Source organism: Macroventuria anomochaeta (assembly GCF_010093625.1).
Source record: "Macroventuria anomochaeta strain CBS 525.71 unplaced genomic scaffold BU25scaffold_36, whole genome shotgun sequence".
NCBI classification, from domain to species: Eukaryota; Fungi; Ascomycota; class Dothideomycetes; order Pleosporales; family Didymellaceae; genus Macroventuria; species Macroventuria anomochaeta.
The window spans coordinates 51,302-72,958 of record NW_022985397.1 but is presented as its reverse complement, the minus strand read 5'-3'; the positions used below and the strand labels follow the sequence as shown (position 1 = coordinate 72,958).

Below are 21,657 nucleotides of genomic sequence, written 5' to 3'. Positions count from 1 at the left end.
CTGTACTAGCTCATCTCCCTTCGAATTGTCTATCGCAAGAAAACGAAAGAATAACATGCACCTGCACTCTCAAGTACTTGTAGTTTATCTATTCCTAGATAGCAGCTCAATGCCCCAAAGTGTTGCGTTCGTTACGCGCCACATATCATTCTCATCCGCCGATGTTCTTCTGTGTGCTTTTTCACATCGATAATTGTTTAGATCAATTTCCACATTCTATCGCCCGTCGCAAGTGGATCTACTCATGCGAACTTCCAGTTCTTGATGTAGCTGATGACCTGATGGATACACACTTTGAACTATGCCACAAAGACTATGCATCCGTGTAAACCCTAGGGAGGCTCGCGGGTGGATGTCTTTTCCCGCAAGCTTTACTTCCAACTGAAGACCAAAGACTAACATATTGGAGTTTCGAGTTACCACTGCTCACAAAAACTACTCCCCAACATTAGCGCTAGCGGAGTGAGATGTGGTGGTTCGCGACGTCAGATGTCAAACCGGGTAAATACACACCAAGATCTTCTCCGGAGAATCTCAGCGGCGATCTTCCTTCCTAAACAGGCAGAACCAATCTACTTCCCCACATGCCATCCCAGCATGTCTCCTAACATTACGGTGCTCCCGGACGCGACCGTATTACCCCGCGTGCGTTCTTGGATGCCGTTGGTGTGTGGTATAAGAGCACACAGGTATAACAGTCAATGTAAATTAGAAGTTTGAAGTTGGCTAATACATCCAACATGGACGCGAAGTCGTGGAAGGCCTCCTGGCTTACTCTCCTCCCACTCCTGTCGTCTGCACAAGCAAAGTCCCTATGGTCCACCCGCGCCGCAAATAGCTCCGACATAATCCGCACCGCCTACCCGCTCGGCAATGGACGTTTGGGCGCCCTCTCCCACGGCGCACCCCTCGCCGAGTTCCTCGTGCTAAACGTCGACAGCCTATGGTCAGGTGGCCCCTTCGAAGTATCCAACTACACGGGCGGCAACCCCAATGCCTCTGTCGCAGGACGTCTTGAAGGGACAAGAGACTGGATCTTCGAGAACGGAACGGGGAATGTAACGGAGTTGTTGGGCGATGATCGGTTTTATGGGAGTTATCGCGTGTTGGGGAATCTGAGTGTCACTGTGCCGTCGCTCGCGGGCAGCAACACTTCTATTAACGGGTATGAGAGGAGGTTGGATTTGGTGGAAGGCGTACATACGACCAAATTTTCCGCCGATGGGCAGAACATCGAGACGAGCGCGTTTTGTTCGTTTCCGGATCAGGTGTGCGTGTACACGATTCAGTCATCGAGAGGTCTTCCGGCGCTAGAGGTACGTCTCGACAATGAGCTCGTCGAGTCGGAGTTGCAGAACGTTACGTGCTTCGATGGAAAAGGGTATGGGAACGACACGGCGCATGTCCGTCTGCGAGGAGTGACGCAGCTAGGGCCGCCAGAGGGTATGCGGTACGATGCGATTGCGCGTGTTGTGTCCGGCTCAAGCGTTCAAACGTCTTGCAACAACGGTACTAGGGCGCTGAGCATCGTGCCTGGAAACAATACGACGAGCATCGCGATTGTTGTCGGCGCGGGAACGAACTACGATCCCAAGAAAGGCACAGCCGAGTTCGGATATTCGTTCCGTGGAGGTGACCCAGGACCAGCCGTTGAAGCCACCACACGCGCTGCTGGTATGAAAACGCTCGATGCGTTGCGCGAAAACCACGTTGAAGACTTCACATCCCTCACTAGCCGCTTCTCGCTCTCACTTCCCGACCCTTCAAGCTCCGTCGACACACCAACATCGGAACTCATCGCGCGCTACAACGTGAACGACACCGCTGGCGATCCATTCCTTGAGAACCTCCTCTTCGACTACGCGAACTACCTCTTCATCTCCGCCTCTCGCCCTGGCTCTCTGCCACCGAACCTCCAAGGCCGCTGGAGCGAAGGCCTAGGCGCCGCGTGGTCGGGTGACTACCATGCAAACATCAATCTTCAGATGAACCACTGGACTGCCGATCAGACTGGACTAACAGACTTGCAGTCTCCATTGCACGACTACATGGCTGACAACTGGGTCCCCCGCGGTCAAGAGACGGCGAAGCTCCTGTACGGTGCGCCGGGCTGGGTAGTGCACAATGAGATGAACATCTTCGGACATACTGGCATGAAGAGCGGGGCGTCCTGGGCGAATTATGCGGCTGCGGCGGCGTGGATGATGCAGCATGTTTTCGACCATTGGGAGTACTCGCAAGATGCCAGTTGGCTGCAGGCGCAGGGCTACCCCATACTGAAGGGTGTTGCCGAGTTCTGGCTGGACCAGCTGCAAGTCGATGAGTTCTTCAAGGATGGAACGTTGGTGGTCAACCCGTGCAACAGCCCCGAGCATGGGCCAACGACGTTTGGATGTGCGCACTTCCAGCAACTGGTGCACCAAGTATTTGAAGCTGTGCTTTCTGTGAAAGCTTTTAGCGGCGAAACAGATGAAGCGTTCGTGACGAATGTGACGAGCTCGCTTACTAGGTTGGACAAAGGCTTCCATATCGGCGAGTGGGGCCAGATCAAGGAATGGAAGCTGCCTGATTCTTTCGGCTACGACTTCGTCAACGACACGCATCGTCATCTCTCCGAGTTGGTGGGTTGGCATCCGGGCTATAGTTTGTCGTCATTCTTAGGCGGATACAGCAACGCTACGATCCAAGAAGCTGTAGCACAGAAGCTGTACAGTCGTGGTGAAGGCAACGCAGAGGACGCAAACGCAGGCTGGGCGAAAGTTTGGCGATCTGCCTGCTGGGCTCGACTCAACAACACCGAAAGAGCGCACTTTGAGCTGCGGTATGCCATCGACACAAACTTTGTTGACAACGGCTTCTCAATGTACTCTGCGACAAATACGCCTTTCCAGATCGACGCAAATTACGGTATCGGTGGTGCAGTGTTGAGCATGCTCGTGGTCGACCTGCCGAATGCATTCGGAGACAACAGCACAAGAACCGTGGTGCTCGGCCCAGCGATCCCTGCAGCTTGGGCTGGTGGTAAGGCTGAAGGTCTCACGCTGAGGGGTGGTGGTTCGGTCGACTTCGAGTGGAATGATGAAGGTATAGTGGCGAATGCGAAAGTCAAGAATCGCAGTGCTCCATTGCGTATTGTCAATAAAGATGGAGATCTCCTCGCAGAGGTGTAAAACTTGGATTCGAAATTGAATCGTAGACATTAGATTATCAAAGCTCACTGTGGGGTGCCTCTTTCCAGATCACAATCATTCATGTTGATGCCCAATGCACCTCGACTCGGTTGAGGAAGGTCGAAAGAAGACCCAGAATCGGCACGCCTGTAACCCTGACGGGGCTGTACGCCGAGGCCTGGCTATCCTTTAAACATGCTCTGTCCTCCCGCTAGTGAGATAGGTGTGATGAAACCCTCTCCACTATTGCGATGTTCGTCACTCGAAGATGAGTCTCTGCCATGATGAACCTCTGATGGGCGTTGGAGGAGGGGTGAGGCCGACTCGCGACTAGTACGCGCTGCGTGTGCTTGCTGAGGCGGTGGCTGAAGGGAAGAGCCGCTGTCCATGCGTTGGTGATTCATTGGTATGGCGGGAGGGAACGAAGAGAGCTGACTAGGCTTGCGCGGGCTTGAGCTTCGTTGGCGAGCCAGTTGCGTCCTTTCTCGACAATGTAGCAGTTTCGATGTCTCATAAAATAGGATGGACTGCACCATAGTGCCAACGCACATCCTCGAAAAAGTTCCTCATCTTAGGTCCTTTCGAGATGTCTGCGAGGATCTCAACCTTGTCTCGCAAATCGCTGTTTGGCTGTGGTCTGAATGATTTTGATGAAGTTTTCGTGGGTTTGCGTGTCGCTGAGCGCATGGCGAACGTGATCGACCAGCGTGTTCAGCTTGATCCGAATGGCTTCAGCAGCTGTGGGATTGCGATCCATGATGGAGCCCATGATCAAGATAGAAAACCAAGCTAGCAGACAACCTAGCGCCAGATCGTGAGCTGTCGTACTCTCACGTAGGTCTCCGAAGGCCGCTTGAATTGACAGTGCGAATGCGACTAGAAACCACATGATTGATGTTAATAACGAGATTGGACTTGCAGCTTCCGGTCTTGACATACCTGGGACGGCACCGCGCCTTCGCATTTGGCGCAGTTCGCCAGCCAAGATGCGTCTTATTTGGCGTAGCGATTTCTTAGTATCGGTCAATCTCAGGTCTTTGCTGAACAGGACGATGCGCAGAAGTCCTTCCGCTTCCTTCGAATTGGAGTAAATGTAAATGAATCAACAAGTGCATTGAGTGGGTATACGCAGCCTAATGCTCCTCCATAACATGCACAAACTAAAACTAGAGATTACAACAAGCCTCTGCACTCTTCACCGGAGAAGTGTACGAGTCGCTTGCTCCGCTCCGAGAACGACTCCTCGATCTCTTTGCCCCAGACCATCATCTCCCACCAGAGCAAGAAGTTCTAATCCCGCTCTGTGAGCCTCTGGGCGGTTCGTTCGCTCTCGGCAATCGCATCGTTGTTCAGCGCGTTGAGTTGAGAAAGAGTCTCTTGCATGGCGGCCAACTGCTGGAGCTCCGTTAGCTTGTGTTCTTTATGCACAATGGAGAAGGGAGGTGTGGGAAGACTCACAGTACCGACGACATCCTTGGCGGCGCCATTCAGAAGAGGAGCTTTGGGTGGCACAGGAGGAGCCGAAGCACCAGATCCAGCAGAAGCTGAGCTGTCCAAGTCCTCCTCAGATTCTTCTGCCAAGGTGTTCATATCGCGCTTCTCCCCCATACTGGCGGCTGCGCGGGCGATCCTATCACCAGCTGCGAGCATGTCTTGAAGACGGTCGATCTTGTTGAGCAGAGCTGTGTTCTCTTTCTGCAGTGGCTCGACACGGGCGAGATGCTTCCTAACGACTTCGCCCTTGAAGGTCTCGATGCGATCTTCAGCTTCCACGGCAGCCTTGTAGGCTCGATCACGTTCAGCCTCGATAGCTTCGATGATGTCCTGGAGTCGCTTCACGTCCTCCGAAGAAGCCTCGAGCTCAGCGACCGCCTTGTCGAGACGTATTTGCAGGTCGTTGTACTGAGTTCGCTGCTCGGTGCTGTCTCGTTGGATGGCCTCGATCTCCGCAGCGTGACTGGCCTTCGCGGCCCCCATCTGCGCCTCCAGAGCGTCGTATTGTTTCTGCAGTTGCTGAACAGCGTCGGTCGCACTGTTCTGCATACCGACCATGAGCTCAGACATAGCATCCTCGTGCGCCTTGACCAATTGCTCGGTAGCGTCTGTGTGCTGCTTTTGGACACTTTCCAGCTGTTCTCGCAATGCCTCGGTATCAGTCGAGTGGTCGGCTTCGAGCTCTTTCTGGAGCTGGGCAAGTGCCTCCTGGTATTTTTTGTCCATCTCTGCGATTCTCTCCTGCAAAGTGCTGTTCTGGGAGTGTAGCTCTGCAATGGCGTGCTCACGTTCGCTCTCGAGTGACTGCTTCAGACCGGAGAGCGCGGCTTCGTGGGCTTCACCGGCAGTAGTCTTTTCGGCGAGGAGGGCATCGTACTTCTTGGTGACTTCGACAACACTAGCGGCGCCAAACTGCTCTCTGATCGTCAACTCGTGCCGAAGCTTATCAACCTCGGCATACGCTTCATCCTTTACGCGCTCGTACTCATCCTTCAATGAGTCCTTCTCTACAAGAAGAGCCTCGTATCGCTCTTTTGCCTCGTTGAGATCGGTATCTGCAGAGTCTCTGAACAAAGCCATCGTAGCCTCGTGATCCCTCTTGTCGGCGGCAGACTGCTCAGCCAAGAGCGACTCATACTTTTCCGCTACCTCAGCCAGACCGGCCGAATAAGCCTGCTCCTTCGAGGCCAGTTCGTCTTTGAGGGACTCAAGTTCAGCATAGGCTTCGTGCTTGGCACGCTCATACTCCTCGCTCAGTGAGTTTCTGAGGTCTTCGATTGCAGCTTCGTGTGCCTCTTTGTCGGCGGCAGACTGCTCGGCGAGCAGCATCTCGTACTTCTTGCTGACCTCGACCAAGCCGGCCGAATCAATCTCTTCCTTCTCTGCAAGCTCGTGCTTGAGATCGTCAATCTGAGCGTGTAACTCACTTTTCAGAGCCTCGAGTTCGTCGAGCGCTGACTGTTTTTCTGTAAGAGCTGTACTCTTCTCCTGCTCGCGTTTGGTGCTATCAGACTGAATTTCTTCAAGAAGTGCCACGTATTTCTGCTCGATCTCTTGCCGCTGCGTCGTGAGTGCTTTGTCGAGGACCTCCGCATGTGCTACTTCTGCCGTTTTCTGTGCCGTTGTACTCTCTTCCAGCTTCTGCTCGACTTCCCCAAGTTGCTTGACAAGCGTGTCACATTTGGCTTGAATGTCTCCCAGCTCAGTTGTGTGCGAGTCCTCGACGTTCCTCTTCTCCTCAAGCAGGGTGTCGTACTTCGATTGAAGATTGTTGAGGATCTGCTTGGTTGCGCTCTCGGAATCTTGCTTCAAGGCTTCGACGGTGCGAGCGTGCGAGTCTTCCATTGCGGTTTTCTCTTCGGCGAGAGTCTCGCGTTGAGCCTTGAGTTCGGCGACGGACTTTTCCAGGTCTGTGCATTGTACCTCAAGGGTTTGCTTGTCTTGGATCGATGTTTCAAGCTCACTCTGAATCTTGGCAAGAGCCTGCTCAGTTTTGACACGTTCATCTTCAACAGCTTGCTTCTCTTGAGCCAGAGCATCGAGCTTGGCCTGAAGATCAGTGAATGACTTCTCCGCCGTCGCAAGAGCTTCATTGGCAGCTTGCTTGTCTTCCGTCGATGCGTCGAGTCGTGCCTGCAAATCTATGATCAGGCCGCTCTCCTTGGTCAGAGCTTCGACTCGAGCTTCCAAGTCAGCAATCTGCTTTTGTGCAGTGTAATGGGATTCGGCCAAGGCAGTCTTCTCTTCCAGCACTTGCTTGTGCTTAGCAATCGCCTCATCAAGACCTTGCGAGGTAGAGCCGGAGCGCTCCTTCATCGTGCTGAGCTCTTTCTGTGCCTCGTCAAGCTCCTTGGCTCTGTCTGCAAGACTTTTCTCATGGCCTTCAAGCGCAGCGTTCTTCTCGGCGACAAGAGCGTCGTATTCGGCTTGAAGCTTGTCGAGACGCTTCTTCGCATCTCCTTCGAGATCGGCACGCAAGGAATCAATCTCACCCTCGTGATCCTCTCCAAGAACGCGTAGATCCTGCCTGTGCCTATCTTTGGCAGTCTCCAGATCGGTCTTGTACGAGTCTGCTCTCTTCTTCGCTTCACTAAGCTCCTTTTGCACGTTGTCAAGAGCAGTGGCGTGTCGCGCACTGTCCTGCTGAGATGTTTGCTCCAGTGACTCGAGGGTCATGCGCAGGCCATCCGCTTCCTGCTTCAACTGCGCGATCTCAGTAGCGTCAGAGCGGAGTTGATCGTTGATAGCTTCCAGCTGCTGAACGAGCTCTTCGTTCTGCTCGGTCTTGAGCCTGATCGCCTCCTCGTGCGCCGTCTTGAGATCTACAATCTGCTGGGTAAGCTCCTGCGACATCCTAGCGCCGTCGGTCTCTCCTTGCTGTAGTGACGTGATCTGGTTCTGCAGGTCCTCGATGGACTGGAGATGACTGGAGATGTCCGCCTCTTTAGCAATCAAGTCGTTCTGACTGCTCTCTTGTATCTCGGCAATCTTCGCCTTCAGGTGTTCGGCATGCGCGGCGCGCTCGCTCTCGAGGTCTGCAGTAGTCTGATCGGCGCGCTGCTGCAGCTTTGCGAGGTCATCCTGCAGCTCCTTCTCGGTCTGCATGTGAGATGCAATTACCTCATCCTTCTGACGTAGTTCATCCGTGTGTTGTTGCTGCAACGAGGCTACCTTCGCCTGTAGCTCCTCCACGACCTTTGACGATTCTGACGATTTCGACGCAAGTGATTGCTTGGCCTTTTCTGACGCAGCGCTGTGTCGTTGTTCGGCCGCGGTAACTTCTGACCGCAGTGTCTCCACTGTCTTGGTCAAGGTGTCGATCTTCCCATCTCGAGCATGCACGTCGTCTGAATGGCTCTGCTCAAGGTCTGATAGCTTCGTCTGCAAGCCCTCAAGGGTACTGTTGGCGCTGGCCAGGTCGGCTGAGAGTGTATCCCGCTCTTCTTTCAAAGCCGTCACCTCCTGCGTCAGCGCCTCAATCTTCGCACCCTGCTCCACGAGCTGTAGTTTTTCGGCATCCCACTCGCGGCCCTGGCGCTCGAGCTCCACGTTGAGGTCATCGAGCACCTGCTGCAGTTCGGCAGCCTTGGCAGCCTCGACAGCTTCCTTCTCTTGTGCCACTCGCTTCTCCTCCTTCAGCTCCTGTTTCTGCTCTTCCAGCAGCTTCGTCTCTAGCGCGAACTTCTTCTCCATGCCATTGACAATCGTGTTGTGCTTGTGCTCGTCCCAGCCAGTCGAATCTGCGCCTGAGCCAGCGACAGCCTTATCCTTCTCGGTGATGGCAGTCTGCGCATCGACCAGCTGTTTCCTCAGCTTCGTGTTGGTGGACTGTAGCCGGTCGACTTCGCGGTTGAGGTCGTCGCACTGTTCCTGGAGCTTCTCGCGTAGACTAGTCTCCTTGAAAAAATCTTGCATCACCGCTAGGCTGCGCCTCTTGCTCTCCTCATCGACCTCTGCAGGCCCACTGGGAGCAGTGCCGGGCCGTCTGTCCTCCTCCCCTACTTCTGGCAGGCCGGCCTTGAGGGGACCGAACGGGATGGTCTTCTTGACTTCGACTTCGGCATCGGATGCAGCTTTGTCCTTGAGTGGGCCATAGCTCCTCGGGGGAACATCGACAGCGCTATACCTAACGTGTGCGTTAGTTGTGTTAGCTGGAAAGTTGTGGAGCTACGTACGTGAGTGCGTCTGCGGGAGCTGCTCTCGACGGCGACGGCACAGAATTGATAGAGAGCTTCTTTGCGTGCGCAACGGGCGTCTTGGGGGTTATAATAGAGACAGGCGCTTTTGGTATGATATGCTGAGGGGTGCGCGTGGTCGTTGCAGGGCGTGTGGTTACAGGCCTCGAGGTTGACGATGCGAGTGAGGCGCGTGGTGGTGCTCGAGTGGTTGTGTTCTCAGCAGTGGGCCGTGAGGTGGTCGAGGGGCGCTTTGCAGCGGATGTGGACGGTGTGATTGTTGACCTCCTCTCTGACGGTGTGGCCCTGCCTGCTGCACTTGCCCCTCCTATGGTCCGGCGCACTGCTGGCTTCCTGTTCTCGTCCCCTGAGGTCACCGACGACAGCTCAGGCTCACTATCGGCCGGGGCAGATTTGCTCCCCAGCGCAGTGCGTCTGGCTGCTGTGCCTGCGGGTGCACGTGTCGGCGGCTTGTTCAAGCTAGAGCCCGCACCGGCGAGCCGCGATGTCGAGCTGGCGAGGGGCTTTGACGCGCTGGAGGGCGAGCGCGTTGTTGTGCTTGTGGACGCAGCGGCTGGCCGGCGGGCGCCCGCCGAGGCAGTGGCGCCGCTCGTGGCAGCGGGTCGACGGGGTGGTACAGCGTCCTTCTTCGCAGCAGAGGGCGCATTGGAGGCCATCTTGCGGCGGACGACCGAAGAGGGCGAAGACGGCAGGGGCAGCGATTGCTGCTGGGGACTGGCGGGCACCTTCAAGATATTCGCAGCGGCTTTGTCGCTCGCAGCGTCACTAGCGGAGGTGCTCGAACCCTCCGCAACCATTTTGGGACAGCTGCTAGTCAGGGGTGCGCCGGCGCGACCTCGTCGAAATTAATACGTGGGCGTGGAGGCGATCGTCGAGAGAACAACAAACATTGCATACGACGTGGCGGAATGTGAAACTGCTGGCACCTGTCGCGCGTGCCTGGCAGCTGCTTCATGCGCTGGTTCTTGTGGAGAACTTTCCGGTTTTGGCTGTCAGGGTCTCTCTCACGGCAGGTCTCTGGCCACAACACGCATCCGTCATTGCATATCAACGCCAACTGCGTCCCAGGAAAGCATCTGAATGCCTCTCTTGAAAACTGGAAGAGCCCTGTACGCTGCTGCTCGTCATAGATCCGTGGAAGGGGGACTTGAAAATGTGTCCACCCTCCGCCGACTACCAATCAACAGCATGGGACCACGGACGATGCCTGTCACGGTTCAGGGTGCTCCTGCCTGTCGAACCTCACCTGCCATGAGAGTGACTGCCACGTCACACTAGCATTGTTTACAGCTACTCACCTATATGTACTGTCCGTAGCTTCACCCAATACAACCCCAGTTCAATCCATCAATTCTTCCCATATGCGCACTGTCCACGCTTCCCGACAATGCCATACGTCAGTGTCACTCATCCTTCGCTGCACTGACAGCACGCCTTTCACTCTCTGCAGAGTGCGCTGCGACGAAAGTCGTGGATCAAGCCTGCGCTCCAGAAGTTTCGAGATGCTTGCAATGGTGATCTGCAACAACGCCTTACCCGCAGACTAGTTGCCGACCTGGCATCATACCTTCAGGCACCCCACTAAACAACGGTTCCTGATCGCTGATGTCGTCCCACCTGCGCTCTTCCTCTGTTGACCAGAAACGAGAGCCTCAAATTCCGATGAAGGCATGGTCTACGACTCCGACCTCGACGAACCAATCAGCTCATCCTCGCAAACCTCGCACCCGACAAACTCTTCACTGTCCGCGGAAAGTTCGGCCTGGGCGCCGACCTCCGCTCTCCTTACCCCAGTGAACAGCTCTTCATCACAGATAGGCGCTCATGCGCATCTCTCTCTCATCTCGAGATCTGGCACAAGACCTGTTGCAGTAGTTGCAATGAATGAAGGTGTAACCGCGCAGGGCAGTAGGTCAGGGTGGGACCGCGCGAAGCAGTAAAATCGGTATATTGTGTTCTTCTGTTGTTCTGTGATTGCCCCTCACCAGGCCATCAGCAGAGTCTGTTTACATGACGTATCTGCTGTGCGGCTAAGGGAGAAGGTGCTTATTAGAACAAGCAAGAGCACCGCACTAACACACGTGGCACACATGACCTCCTTACTCCAGAGATTGTCACATCGAGACCGCTCTTGCTTCTGTGAGTCTAGAGTCCTCGGGCAGCGATTGAAAGATCATTGACATCTTTGCGCCTTTTCGAGTCCTCTAATTTGAGTCCGAAGAGGAGGTTGATCTCAACGATGAAGACGAGGTTGGCTTCGACTTCGCTGGAACCTATGCAGCCCGCGCACAAGACACGCTTCTTAAGCGCGGTATGCCTACCTGTTCAAGGCCTTACATACCTCCTGGATCCTTCTGGAGCCTCTTCGTCGGCAAAAGACCGGAGTCTACAATCCTACGGATTTTCACTGCCTCAGAATCCTGACTGCCTCCACGGCACCGTCTAGTTTTGCTGCAATACACCTTCCTTCGAGCACCTGGCCATCACTCAAGCAGAGTGCCACATCTTGAGCCTCATACATACAGCCCTGACGCCCACAAGAACAGCACCCTCAGCAGACCCACCAGCCCTTTGGAGGTTTTCAAACGTCATGTATTGCTCGAAAACATTGCATTCTTCAGGAAGATTTTCAGAGTTCGAAAACCCGTACAATTTTTACCGAAGCTGCCAGCAAACCACTGGTATCCCAGAATTGCGCGATTGCGAACGAACGCTTCTCGTAGATCGTTGCTATTCACTATCAACCCAAAAACCTCCAGCCATTGTTCTATCACACGAGGAGACTAGGTAAATAGAGAGAGCTCTCCAACAGGCTCGTTCCTAGTAATTTCGATCAACATCTTTAGAAAGTCACATCTGCCTGACTTCCTATGCCAGCGTCAACATTGGTACTACCAAATTACCAACAACATCATCCTTCTGAATCTCCTCCAGGGCATTCACAACCAAAAGAACGCCCTAAAGCCGTACCTCGAGCGTCCCATGGGGCGTGGCAGTGACAGCTTTCGAGGTTGGGTTGAGAACGATGACCGTCTTGTTGCCTTGAAAGACACTATTGTGCAGCACATGAGGGAGTGCAACAATGCTAGGACGAAATACTAGAATGGCTCCGAAGCAAAGCAGAAGTTTGACCGTTACGCTAAGATCCGGGGGGAACATGTGCAACATTGCATTGATCTCAACAATGCAAGACAGAGAGCGGGTAAGGTAAGAAGGAAAGCGACTCAAAAAGTATGAGAAGTGCTGATGTGAAGTGACTGACAAAATGCAATATTCTTTTTGAACATCTATATGACATGTTCCTGGCTGTCATAACTAAGACTTCAGATATAGCGCAAGATAGACCCCCAAAATCCAGCTCTCTCAATATTCTGTACGAGAACACTAGCACCTGGACCAAGCGACAAGAAGGGACATATAAGGGTTCATTCAAGTTTCGATTCATCAAATGCGACCGCACATGGGCAGTACGGTCAACTTGGACATCAATCACATGTTGTACGATTGTCTGGTCAGCACTAGTCAAGAAAAGAGGGTCAGCTTTCGAGTCAATCCCTGTTGTCAACTTCCCGTATCTCCCCCCCTGAAGATTACGATGCTGTGGCAAGCGATCACGCGCAGCTTAGAGATGTCGTCCTTATTTTGAGACCAAGAATGATCGTCGAGACGGGAGAGAGGATAAATCACTTCGCAGGATCCGGCGAATGGATAGAGATATACTACAAGAATAGGTGTGTCCATACAGTATGCGTATACCGACTATGCATAGGATTGAAAAGTATTCATTCCTAAGTCAAGCTTGAAAACGGACGGGAGACAAACGGTTCTCTCGCAACCTACCACTGGGAGATTGCTTATGCTGGCAGGAAAGGTGCTGCAGAAGCTGAGTCTTGATGAGATTCCGCTTTCCCTAGATGATTTTGTGGCACGACGTCCAACTCGAACTGGATGAGGACTGCTTGAACAATAGACCGGACAGCACGATGGGTCGTATGTAGATCTGTAAAGACGTTCGTCACACTTTCATGTTGCTTGCATGCTCTCGAATATCGCTCGGTCTCTATTAGCGTCGTAAGCAACGATTCTTATCATCTTTGAGAGATTCTTAAACGCGGTGTTCTACTGATAAACCCCGCAAACTAGATCGGCGAGCTCCACTTCTCTTCATACAACGAATCTTAGTGCATATGCAGAACAATCTTGACGATGGACCGAGCCGCGTCGACTTGGTGAATGGGCTCGCCCACAACACCGGCGTCAAGTCGTACGATCGTTACCCAGTCGGCAAAGGCGAATGTCGCATTGATCTGGTAAGACAGTCCTGAGCTCGCGGTGAATGTGTTAGCTGGGTAACCTGGGTATCTCCACACCGGACAGGCCCGCACATATATCCCGGGGCATCCGGCATATACAGCAACCACAACCGCGATCGTAGGCTTGGAGATGATGCATGTATCTACGAATTGCACGCTCTTGACGCCCACAAATCACGGCTTCATGTCCGAGGTACAGTGTTAAACGGTCATTCGCGAATCATGCAACGTCGCGCTTGGGACTGCCTACTTTGTCAGCATCGTCCGCTGCAGGAGAGGCCGCCAGCCCCAGAAAAAAAGAAATACGAGGCGGGGCTATCTGATTGGCGGATCCCCCACGGGCTCGATTGCGCTAACAACTAGCGTCCGGCAGGCCATTGTCGCTGCATGAAAGTAGAGCAGGGTCATCGCGGCCTTTCCAACATAGAACATCTCATTTTGAGCATCCTAGCTTATCCGTCCCAGGCATGTGGATGGTTGACTGAGCTATGCTCGGGACGACCTTCTTACTGCTTAGTGTAGTGACATCGCGAGATTGAGACCGCGTTTCTTGTCTAACCGTGGGCGCGTTCTAAGTAAGTACTTATACTCGAGGTGAAGCCTCATAGTTTCCTCGTCACTCACTTATCATGCATATCAAGGGCGTCTCGTTACTTGCGGCGGCCGTTGGCCCACCTTGCGTCTTTGCTGCGCCTCCCGTAGAGGCCAAACCTTACAGCAACAGTACATGTCTAAAAACTACTGTTGCGATCTTGTAAGTTCTATATTGTCATTTGGACGACACTTTGCTGACACAATCACTCTAGAGGCGCAGGTGTCGCTGGTATCACAGCAGCTGTAAGCCCTCCAGACGGCAACTGGAGTAACGTCCATTAACGATATAACAGCAAGCACTAGCAAACCAGTCCATTTCGGATTTCCTCATGCTCGAATACAATGAGCAGGTTGGTGGTCGTATGCGACATACCAACTTCGGTTCTGACGCTGCTGGAAACCCTTACGTGGTTGAACTCGGTGCCAATTGGATCTCAGGAACAGGTACACCGAAAGGACCAGAAAATCCAGTATGGACATTCTCCAAGCAGGCCAACCTGTCGAGCACATATTCAAACCTGAGCAATCTTGCCACCTACGACGAGACTGGTGCTGCCGACTACATGGATATTCTCGACGAATACGACGAGAAGTCCACGGCTTTCGAACAAGCTGCAGGACGGATCTTGACAGAAAACTTGCAAGATAAGAGCCAGCGTGCCCTCTATTCCGAGAATGACTGGAAAACCAACCGTAACGCCAAGCGCAAGGCGGTCGAGTGGTGGAGGTTTGATTGGGATGCAGCGGCAACACCTGAGGAATCAAGCGCTGTCTTTGCTACTACAGCATCCAACCTCACGTACTACCAGTTCAAGGATGAGGACTACTTTAACATCGATCAGCGCGGTTTCAACGCATGGCTCAAGCATGAAGCGGCGAAGTTCTTGCAGCCAAACGATCGCCGCCTGCTCTTTAACACGACTGTCAAGGGCATCGAATACTCCGACTCTGGTGTGAAGATCAGCAATGAGGACGGATCTTGTGTCGAAGCCGACTACGCTATTTGCACGTTTGCACTTGGCGTCCTACAAGAGGGTGTGGTTGAGTTCACTCCAGCGCTCCCAGAATGGAAGGAGTCCTCGATTGCCACCTTTGGCATGGGTACCTACACTAAGATCTTCATGCAATTCAACGAGACTTTCTGGCCCACAGACAAGGAGTTCTTCTTGTACGCTCACCCCACAACTCGCGGATACTACCCTCAATTTCAATCTCTTTCGAAGGAGGGCTTCTTCCCCGGCAGCAATATTCTCTTCGCCACCGTAATCGACGAACAGAGCTACCGCATCGAAGCTCAGGACGATGAGACAACAAAAGCAGAGGTCATGGAAGTCTTACGCCAAATGTTCCCTGACGTCGACATCCCAGAACCAATTGCGTTTATGTACCCTCGCTGGGCTGAGAACCCGTGGACATACGGTAGCTATTCTAACTGGCCTGCCGGCACAACGTTGGAGCAGCACCAAAACTTGCGCGCAAACGTCGAGAGGTTGTACTTCGCTGGCGAGCACACATCTGCTGAGTACTTTGGGTTCCTGCATGGAGCTTGGTTTGAGGGCCAGGAAGCGGGCAAGCGCATCGCGGGAGCACTTGGCAAGGAATGCTTGAATAAGGACAGCGGGTGCGGAAACTACAGGAGATATGAAGTGCTGAAGGGCACGACAGACAGATCGGAGTACAACGATTACAATGGAATGGGCGCTGACCCATTCTTCGTTGCAGAAGGCGACAGTGACGATAGCACCATCACTCGCCGAAGTCTGAAGCGCGCACACAAGAGACGCCATTAGCATCGAGGCAAAGCATGGCTTCAACGCTAATCTGTAATGTCAAGTACTCAGCCGTCAGCACTCTGTCGTCAGCACTCAGGAGTTCCCAAACTCCTCTGCCTTGTTAAGCTAAAGAATCTCTCACCATCAAGCCGGACTTCTCCTCAGCCCAAAGCCTTCTATAGGTAGCTGCAGTGTTGAAATGTGAGATTGTTTACCATCTTTTGTAGGATTTTGGAGACCGCAATGTCTCAAGTGATCTTGAATGGCGTACTGGGACATCATGGGCAGCTTCAGCAGGAATTGTAGCCGTGGACATGATACCTTACACACCTTTGGAGACTACAATTGCTGGCGACCGCGTAACAATCTCGCGACGCTACCAATCAACGAGACAACAAGAGCCTTCATCTTGTGAAAATCGGTAGAGACCTTGATTTAGACTTTGATGGCTGCTCACCTGGCTGCGGATCTTTTTGTGAGTTGGTGATGTGGAAGATAGCGCCGGTGCCTAATCGCTTGGCCATTGCGACTCGATCTGCTGATCAGAGAAAGGAGGAAGAGTCGCGCTTCCTGGTGCCACACTGGTATCGATTTTGATGGGTAACCCTGGAGGTAGTCGAGTGTTTGTGGACGGTCTCAGAATCATGGGATCCCCAAGTACTAGTGTCAAGACTCATAAGAATCGTGAGGTGCTGACAACACGTGGCTTAGTTGAAAAGTGGAAGGCTTGCAGATCTTTCTCATTTTCTACCCAAGTGGGGAGTTTGGTTGTCTACCTGCGAGGTACTCTAGACAATTATCCCCAGAAATCTTCAAGGCAATTTTTCCATATACTAAATTGAGCTCAAGAAACTTGAGACATATGTTTTGCCGGAAAGTAGCACTAGCGCAAAGTCCGAAAAACGTTCGCGGAGCGCACTCTTCAGTTGATGTTCCTTGAGTGGCTTCTGTTGAAGAGCGAGGTTGAGCGGAGCGCGCGTTCGACCGATGTTGCAGCCCTGTGGATGGTAGATAGAGAAGACAAGTCGGCGCAACGATCCATTCGTCTCGCCAGTCTCAAGCCATGCGTCTGGTTCGCCACCATCGCGCAGGTTGTGGATGTTGGCAGAGGTCTCGTATCCGCGAAGGCACTTCTTGCAGGTCTTTATGGGATAGCAAGCAAACAACAAGTCGATCCGGGCCTCGGACTTGTAGAACAACTCAACGGATAATTCCTCCCAGAGCTTGCGTAGCAATAGCGGTACCTTGCTCAGCTACGATCACCCACCAGAGGGCTTGACATCCTGGTAGCCGAGTCCACGGCAAAAGGTATGCCAATGGAGGTGCCGAGTCTGGCAGCATCGAAGAACCCAGTCTATGCAAGCAAAGCGCCGATGAAAGGGTTTGCGATGTTGTCGATGAAGTCGAGTCCGCTGGGACCAAAAAACGAGTTCTTGGTCTCGTTCGGCCATGACGTAATACAGAAAGCGACATTCTTCCATCCAGTAGGGCAGACCAACAGCTTCCTCTGTGTGTCGATAAGGTCAAGTTCCTGTGGATGTTGACAAAGTATATATCTCATAAAAGGGCAATAGGATAGAAGCAAGCCTGTAAGGATCATGGATGAATGTTTGAATAGCTACTTAGGTAACTTACCCGCCATAGTTCGCCTCATCTCTGCAAGTATGCTCGCACACAGCCTTTCAAGAACCCATGCCATGGACGAAAGTCTCAACGTCCCATAGTGGCATTAGCTCTCAAACATGCGTGGTGTAATGACTTACTTCGCTGAGTTTCACCCCACAAAGGTATCCACCACCAAGTACCACATCATGATTGCATGCTGCCGCCTTAAAACCAGGGAGCACGAGCTCAAGCAAAGGATAATCGAAGTTGGAAGCTGGAGGACACCAGCTCCAGCACGGTCAAGAACCAGAAAGCACGAATTCTGGTGCCGATGAGATATCGAGCGGCGTCAACCTGTTGACAGAAAACGCATGCTCCATCAGATCCAGGCGAGGCCCAAGTCGGTGCCGGAGAACACAAGATCCAGGGGCGACGAGCAGAAGAAGCTCGACTCGCAGGCCGGGGAACACGAGCTGCGACGGCGGCGAAGAGGAACATCCCGGCAGAGCAGAGAATGATACTTACGCGTAGAGCAGAGTAATACGTTACCTTTGCAGAGCAACATCCCGAGCAAGGACATTGAAGAGCATAGGGCGTCTCGCAACAGAGCAATGTGTGTGCGTCCTTCTAACAAAGGAAATAAGTGGACGCACCTGAGGAGCCGGTAGAATGATAGCGCAGCTGCTGTAAACGTTTCCAATAATACTGCCACCAGAGCTGCTGGGGTCACCTTGACCACCACATCGTTCAGGAGGGTTGTTGGGGCAAGCCAAGTTGCAGTCAATCTGGTTGGCGGCAGGTTGTCACGTCCAGGAATGTCGATGGGAAGATCTGGTAGATTGGGCAACTCAGTGCCAGGTGTATAAATGGGAATTTCAGGTGGAGTAGGAAGATCCAGGAACTCAACTGATGGTGGGCCGAGCGCTGGGTCAAACGGCGGAAGAGTCGTGGGGTCAATGGGGAAGTTTTTTTCGGGTCAATAGCCAGAGGTCCGCCTGAAATGGGGTTGTAAAGAGCACCATTTTCGGTATTCCTGAGGAATTAACTAATTGGATCGATCAGGAAGCTGGTTGTAAGATCGATGACTGTGTCGATTGGAACTTCTGGAAGATCACTGCCGGTCAAATCCGTCCCAGATACATCGAGGGGGAGATCGGTGCCAGGAAAAATAGTGCCAGGAAGGTCAGTGCCGAAAAGAGTGGCGTTCGTGTCAGGCGGAATGATGGGATCAGTGACGCTGGAAATGTCTTCAGCATCAGGGCCAAGGCCTCCAATGTTGGGATACCAATCGGGGGAATGTTGACGGATGGGATGACCATCCCGGTGCCACCACCTGTACCGACGCCAACACTGCCGATAGGTGTATCAACGCCGACTCCGCCCATGCCACCAGTGCCGATGCCGACGCCGGGGAGTTGATGTCCGGAAGAACAGGGATAGTCCATGGCACTGTTGCACCGGTGTCTGGAACTGTTGGAACACCCGGAGTAGAAGGCACGCTAGGAGTAGACAGAACACCAGGTGTAGAAAGAACGCCAGGTATAGAGGGGACACCAGTGTACTCGGTAGACCAGGAGTGTTTGGCAGACCAGGAGTTGTTGGAACATTTGTTTGCCAGCGGTCCGCTGCTCTGATTGTCCAGCTCATTCGGTTAGTTTGGTTTCCCCCCCCCCCCCATACACCCTTTCACTGCTATTCCCTTCTACTATATAGTCTCGATCGATTCCCGATATAGCTCTTCAGATCAATCAACTCAACCATTCCAACACTTCCACAACATTAGTTTCGGGGAAGCCAGGAATGTTTGGGGTAAGATCATTGATGACCTCCCCCATCCTGTCGACCAGCCTTAGCTAGCCACTCGGAAGCTCTCGCCCACCTGTGAAGTATGCTTGATGACATTGAGCCAAAATCCAGGGGGGTTCGTACACTTTGCAAGGCACCGATACCATCTCCAAGACTTGGAAGAAGACCACCTGTGGATGGAAGCCCAGGAAGACCACCTGCCGAAGGGAGTCCACCCACGACATCAGGATGACGTCTCCAAGGTTGCCATTGGCCACGTCGGGAATCAGGTCACCCAAGTTGCCAGTGCCATCTCCAGGACCGGGGAGTGCTCCGAGACCCGGAAGACCTCCTGAAGTGGGAAGACTACCCGTGGGAGGGACCCCGCCAGCGCCAGGTAGTCCGGCAGTGGGAAGGCCACCAGTGACATCGGGGATGACATCGCCAATGTTACCATTAGCAAGGTCAGGAACAAGATCTCCAAGATCGCCCGTACCATCAGGAATGATACCACCGACGTCTGGAAGACCGCCAACGCCTGGAAAGCCACCAACATCTGGAAGGTTGCCTAAGCCAGGAAGGCCACCAGTCCCTGTGTTGGGCAAGCCACCTGTAGCAGGAAGTCCACCAAGAACATCAGGGACGATGTCTCCAACACTGCCATCGAGAACGTCCGGAACCAGATTTCCAAGTTTGCCACGGAGGTTGGTGCCGATGTCACCGAGATCAGGGACAGGCAGATTTCCAAGATCGGGTACAGGAAGGTCCCCAAGATCGGGAATAGGAAGATTGTTGCCAACATCACCAAGACCGGGGAGAGCATTTCCAACATCGCAGAGACCGGGGAGTTGTTTGCAACCGCACCAAGGCCGGGTAGATTGTTTCCAATGTCACCAATACCGGGAAGAGCAGAAAAAGCGTTTCCAAGCTCATCGAAACCAGGGAGAGGAAGGTTGTTAACAACATCACCGAGACCAGGAAGTTTGTTACCGACATTACCGAGACCAGGGAGGTTGCTTCCAACATCTCCAAGACTAGGGAGGTTGTTTTCAACATCACCGAGACCAGGGAGAGCGTTTCCAAGACCATCAAGGTTTGGAAGGTTGAGGTCGAGCCAGGTACTTTGAGATCAAGACCAGGAATGTTGATTCCAGGGCCGCCACCACCTAACCGATCGAGGTTGATCGGAAGAGTATCGGGGTCGTTGATGTCTGGTGTGAGGCTAGGGAGGTGACCAAGAGCTCCGCCGACGTCAGGAAGTCCAGTGCCTGGAAGAGGAAGGCCACCGCTCGGGAGACCACCACTTGGAAGGCCTCCACCGAGAAGTCCTCCCAAGGGGTTGCCAACGCCGCCGATTCCGGAGAAGGAAGGGTTGCGTCAGGAAGGGTTGCGCCGGAAACATTTGGGTTAGGCAGGGGCGCACCGTCAGGTCCGAAGGAAACGTTATCGGATGCTCCCAGAGCACCACTAGCAACCTTCCCAAGTCTAGCGCTTCCAAAATCCACGACGCCACCAACATCACCTAGAGATCCTCCTGCTGCACCTCCGAGATCGCCAACAAGACTGCCTACAGCGCCACCAGAGCCAGTAGTTCCATCCCCGAGGGCACCACCAATAGCTTGCGATACGTCTCCAAGAGCTGCTCCTGCTTCACCAGCGAGGGCGCCAACTGCACCTCCCACACCGGTTGCAGCGTTATCGACGACGCCGCCCACATTGGTCAAGAGATCTCGGAAGGGCGCAGTGACAGGGAGAAGGCCGTTAAGGAGTCCAGGATTGGGCCCGTTGTGTACTGGAACATTCGGTTATTGGACTGTAGGAGCGTTGGGTACAGTTGGGTTAACCGCAGGGACAAGGGGAGAAAGGAGGCCACCGAGAAGTCCAATGTCAGCGTTCGGTACATTGGGCTGCTGAACTGTAGGGACTGTTGGTGTGTTGACTGTGGGGTTATTGTTGCTCAGGACAGGTAGCCCGAGGCCAAGACTGGGAGCGGTGGCTGGAGCATTGACAGGAGCGTTGACGGGAGCGTTGACAAGGGGAGCGGTTCCAGCAAGAAGCCCGCCAAGAAGACCCGTGCCTATGTTTGTAGAAGGGGCTGCGGCAGCCGGAATAGCTGGTTGCTGGATAGCAAGGACAGATGGTTGCTGAACAGCAGGAGCGGAAGGCAGTTGAACCGCAGGAGCAGCTGGGAGCTGGACGGCGGGAACAGCTGGTTGCTGGACTGTTGCAACAGTGGGGGCCATGGACTGGACGTTTGTGAGTCCTCCTGTAACTTCTCCCGCAAGCCCTCCAACGGCTCCTCCAAGGTTTAACTGAGGGACCGGAGCAGGCAGTGCACCCACAACGGGAAGGACTAAGCTCGTAGAGAGCACATTTCGATAGACACGTCCCATATTGGGAGAACGTGCGATTAAGATCTGTGGTCAGTAAGTAGTAAGGAGTGTAAAACTGATACCTTGGTCAAGATATGGACAGAGACTTTATCTCAGATAGGCCGCTTTTCTATGCAGACAATAGTGAGTGTGGTCAAGAGAATGACAATAGGTGTGGAGAAGGAGGTGGCTGCACCGGCGCAGAGCTCGGCAGGAAGAGGGTTCCGTGGAGCGAGGAATCACTGTTGGAATGCTTGTGTCCGCTCAAGGTGTAGTCGAGGTGGCTTCGAAGAGGCATCGGTATCCAAAGAATGCAAGTTCGGCAGTAATGATCATGCAGCATCCATGGACTCTCT

At 53.4% G+C, this 21,657-nt stretch overlaps 4 protein-coding genes across 4 annotated transcripts; 3 read left to right on the top strand and 1 right to left on the bottom strand.

Annotated features, from left to right (window-relative positions):
• Nucleotides 1–740: 740 nt before the first annotated feature.
• Nucleotides 741–3,170, top strand: BU25DRAFT_442494 (glycoside hydrolase family 95 protein; the record flags this gene model as incomplete). Its single annotated transcript, XM_033709307.1, has 3 exons — nucleotides 741–3,054; nucleotides 3,091–3,134; nucleotides 3,165–3,170. The coding sequence occupies 3 exons, from the start codon at nucleotides 741–743 to the stop codon at nucleotides 3,168–3,170; spliced, it is 2,364 nt and encodes a 787-aa protein (XP_033557689.1).
• Nucleotides 3,171–4,460: 1,290 nt separating this feature from the next.
• BU25DRAFT_442493 (uncharacterized protein) lies at nucleotides 4,461–9,657 on the bottom strand (the record flags this gene model as incomplete). The annotated part of the gene is made up of 18 exons (XM_033709306.1): nucleotides 4,461–4,565; nucleotides 4,629–5,975; nucleotides 6,012–6,574; nucleotides 6,629–6,916; nucleotides 6,950–7,123; nucleotides 7,157–7,241; nucleotides 7,272–7,299; nucleotides 7,330–7,448; nucleotides 7,491–7,518; nucleotides 7,552–7,754; nucleotides 7,785–7,793; nucleotides 7,836–7,917; nucleotides 7,951–7,967; nucleotides 8,007–8,032; nucleotides 8,066–8,126; nucleotides 8,163–8,234; nucleotides 8,265–8,790; nucleotides 8,840–9,657. The coding sequence occupies 18 exons, from the start codon at nucleotides 9,655–9,657 to the stop codon at nucleotides 4,461–4,463; spliced, it is 4,551 nt and encodes a 1,516-aa protein (XP_033557688.1).
• Nucleotides 9,658–13,802: 4,145 nt separating this feature from the next.
• On the top strand, nucleotides 13,803–15,731 carry BU25DRAFT_442492 (polyamine oxidase-like protein; the record flags this gene model as incomplete). Its single annotated transcript, XM_033709305.1, has 3 exons — nucleotides 13,803–13,927; nucleotides 13,980–14,010; nucleotides 14,061–15,731. 3 exons carry the CDS (start codon nucleotides 13,803–13,805, stop codon nucleotides 15,555–15,557), a joined length of 1,653 nt encoding a protein of 550 aa, XP_033557687.1. The 3' UTR covers nucleotides 15,558–15,731.
• A 3,492-nt stretch (nucleotides 15,732–19,223) lies between these two features.
• BU25DRAFT_299972 (uncharacterized protein) lies at nucleotides 19,224–19,544 on the top strand (the record flags this gene model as incomplete). Its single annotated transcript, XM_033701968.1, has 2 exons — nucleotides 19,224–19,329; nucleotides 19,432–19,544. Coding segments are annotated over 2 exons (219 nt in total), but the record flags the coding sequence as incomplete, so codon positions are not given.
• Between the last annotated feature and the right edge of the window lie 2,113 nt (nucleotides 19,545–21,657).